This window comes from Phaethon lepturus, unplaced genomic scaffold (assembly GCF_000687285.1).
Source record: "Phaethon lepturus isolate BGI_N335 unplaced genomic scaffold, ASM68728v1 scaffold13608, whole genome shotgun sequence".
NCBI classification, from domain to species: Eukaryota; Metazoa; Chordata; class Aves; order Phaethontiformes; family Phaethontidae; genus Phaethon; species Phaethon lepturus.
The window spans coordinates 1-2752 of record NW_010559798.1 but is presented as its reverse complement, the minus strand read 5'-3'; the positions used below and the strand labels follow the sequence as shown (position 1 = coordinate 2752).

The 2752-nt window shown below is 42.7% G+C and overlaps 1 protein-coding gene across 1 annotated transcript; it reads right to left on the bottom strand.

Moving 5' to 3' along the window:
* Window positions 1-875: 875 nt before the first annotated feature.
* CCDC127 (coiled-coil domain containing 127) lies at window positions 876-2670 on the bottom strand. The gene is made up of 2 exons (XM_010293490.1): window positions 2423-2670; window positions 876-1752 (listed from the first exon to the last, which is right to left on the bottom strand). The coding sequence occupies exons 1-2, from the start codon at window positions 2541-2543 to the stop codon at window positions 1079-1081; spliced, it is 795 nt and encodes a 264-aa protein (XP_010291792.1). The 5' UTR covers window positions 2544-2670; the 3' UTR covers window positions 876-1078.
* Window positions 2671-2752: the final 82 nt, after the last annotated feature.

Below are 2752 nucleotides of genomic sequence, written 5' to 3'. Positions count from 1 at the left end.
GAAGTGTACTTCAGTTCTGGGAGAACCGCGACAGTCAGGGAGGGAGGTACTGGCTACCAGTGCGGGCTGCATTTAGGTTCCTCTCTGCAAATAACAAACAGGACCTGTCCAAGGAACAGAGCCAGGTGCAATGGCTGTAAGCCACAGAGGTTCCTGCAAGCTCACCAGGTATCAGCCAGTGCACTGGGATGCAGAGGCAGCAGCACAGTGATGTCTATAATGGAGGCACACTGTTGGGATACAACCAAAACCTTGACTGAGAGATAAACTAAATGTTCTTAACATACCTACAGTATGACAAGAATATAATTCTGAGTTCATACACTCTCTAGCATTCAAGCATGGATCCCTAGCTCCAATAAGACTTTCATCAACCTGTTTCTTTATGTGTTAATTAGCATCTTTTGGATGTTCCATTCATAAAGTATTATTTGTACATTAAGTTGGAAGACAGTGCAAGACTGATTAATTTGAAACATGACCATACTATTCCCCCCCTCAGAATACTAATACATACATTTATACACATGTTCACACATATGTATTATATAAACATACATGTATGATTTATGTGACAAGGACCTTGCTCAAATACGGCCTCTTCCAAACATCTGCCTCAAAAATCAGTCTTGCTTAAAACAAACCAACAACTTAAAAAACCCAAAAATAATGTTGAGACATCATGTAAAACATCGGGGATAAGGAGCACAATGTAGTACCCCACTTGGGGGAGATAAATCACACTTCCCTGTTGATGGAGTATGACAATCAACCAGGTAAATCACTCTAAACAGAGTTCTGTTTTGCTGCATACTCATGGAAGCTGGCATCTCTCTATACTACGCTGCAGTCTGCAGTACAAACACACTCACAGAGTTTAAGAGCATGCATAGCTCACTGGAGCATCTGTTAGACAGTGAAAGGAAAGGCACCAACACTGCACATGTCCCATGCAAATACAAGTGCAACAAGGAGGATAAATGGAAACACAGCAGGATAATTTAACAGCTTCAGACTACAACTGTGATTGTCCCTACTATGCATGGTGGATCACATGAAATCCCATTATTTCCCCTACTTATCGTTTTCCTAACATGGCCTTTTCTGCCCTCTTAAACTTTTGTAGTTCAATAGCTAGTTCCCAGTATCTCAGATACAGCCACATAAGTCTCCCATTTTGACTTTTGTTTCTGTTCAGCAGATTGCCACAGTAGTTATCGTGTTTGAAAATATCTTTTAAGCCACTTTCCATGTGTAGAGCCATAGCAACAGGATCAGTTGCCGCTTTAACTAGCAGATTTTTCTCTATTTCTAGTCTCTGACTTCTGGGTACAACAAGACTGCAGTAGATGTCCTGTCTTTCTTTAAGTCCCTCTTCAAATTCTTTCAGTAAAATATTGGCTCTCTTCTGCCACTCTTCTTCCTTTGCCAGACAACTTTGGTACAAGTTACCTGCTGCTCCTGAGTGCAAAAGGATTTGTTTTTCTCGCTCTAACTTCTCCTGCTCCTGTTCTAGGATCCTTCTTTCTTCTACTAGTTTGCGACTCTGGGACACAAGGGCTTCACGATAACTCAGGGTTCTGTTGCGTTCCTTTTCAAGCTCCAGCTCCAAGTGAGCAACTGCGCGACGATTTTCTGTGATTACATCCCGGTATTTGGCTTCCAGGTCTTTTTGTAAAGATGAATGTTTTTTGTAATATTCTTTTTTTTCTCTTTCTATTTCTTTTTGACATTCTTTGGTCCAGATCCAACCTATCATATATAAATGAGACTTCAGACATCAGTATAAACACATATAACATCAATGGGTATGATTAATTAACTATGCCACTCAAGAAGCTATTGAGTGGTGAAAACTTTTCCTTCCTGCCCTCCCCACTGATATCCACTTCTATTCACATGTCCCACAAAAAGTATTTCTGTGGGTCCATGTTTCACAGTAAGTCACTTTAAATGATCGTGTTTACTTCAAAGTAAAATCTCCCCTAGTCTTTCATTACTAATACATACATTTCTTGGATTAAAGAAGGAAAAGAAAGTTATGGGGAAACAAACTGGAGATTTATAATGCAGGAACTGCACTGAGAACTTTTCAGGTCCAGTAAATAAAAATCAGTGGTTCTTTGGGTTGTTACCTTTGGGCTCTCTAGCACATTATATGTCCACTCTTCTGAGAGAGCTTGGTAAACTGGAGCTTATTAAATACAGATTTGATTCCATGTGTGAAAAATGGCTGTTGCCTTAATGTTACAAACAGTACTTACTGTTTATGACATTATAAATGAGCAGACCAGAGGAAATGTCTAGATGGAGCATTATGTTATGACTGTACTGCTTCAGAGATTCCCCTTTGTCGGGCTGGTGAGACGCCCGAGCCCAGCACACACTCCAGCTCCACCAGACAGGCCTGAGCACTACTTACGGAAGGCAGCCAAGCCCAGCATGGGGACCAGCAAGGCGTAGTTCCATCTGCTGCCTTCATCTCCGGGCTCTCGTTGATTTGGCAGGATGTTCCAGTTGGGAGGGTCATTTAAGTTATTCATGAAGGCACCTTTGGTGTATAGGAGAGAAACACGGCGTTACTTGCGTGCAAAGGAACCGGGCCGCTCCCACAGCCACCTCTCACCAGGACCACAGATAACTCCCGGAAGGGTATGTCTGCCCGAGACCATCAAACGGCGGCCCCGTCACATGGGAACTTTGCACGGACGTCCAGCGAGAGGTTCCCCGGCCTGCTCCGTAACTGCCGGTC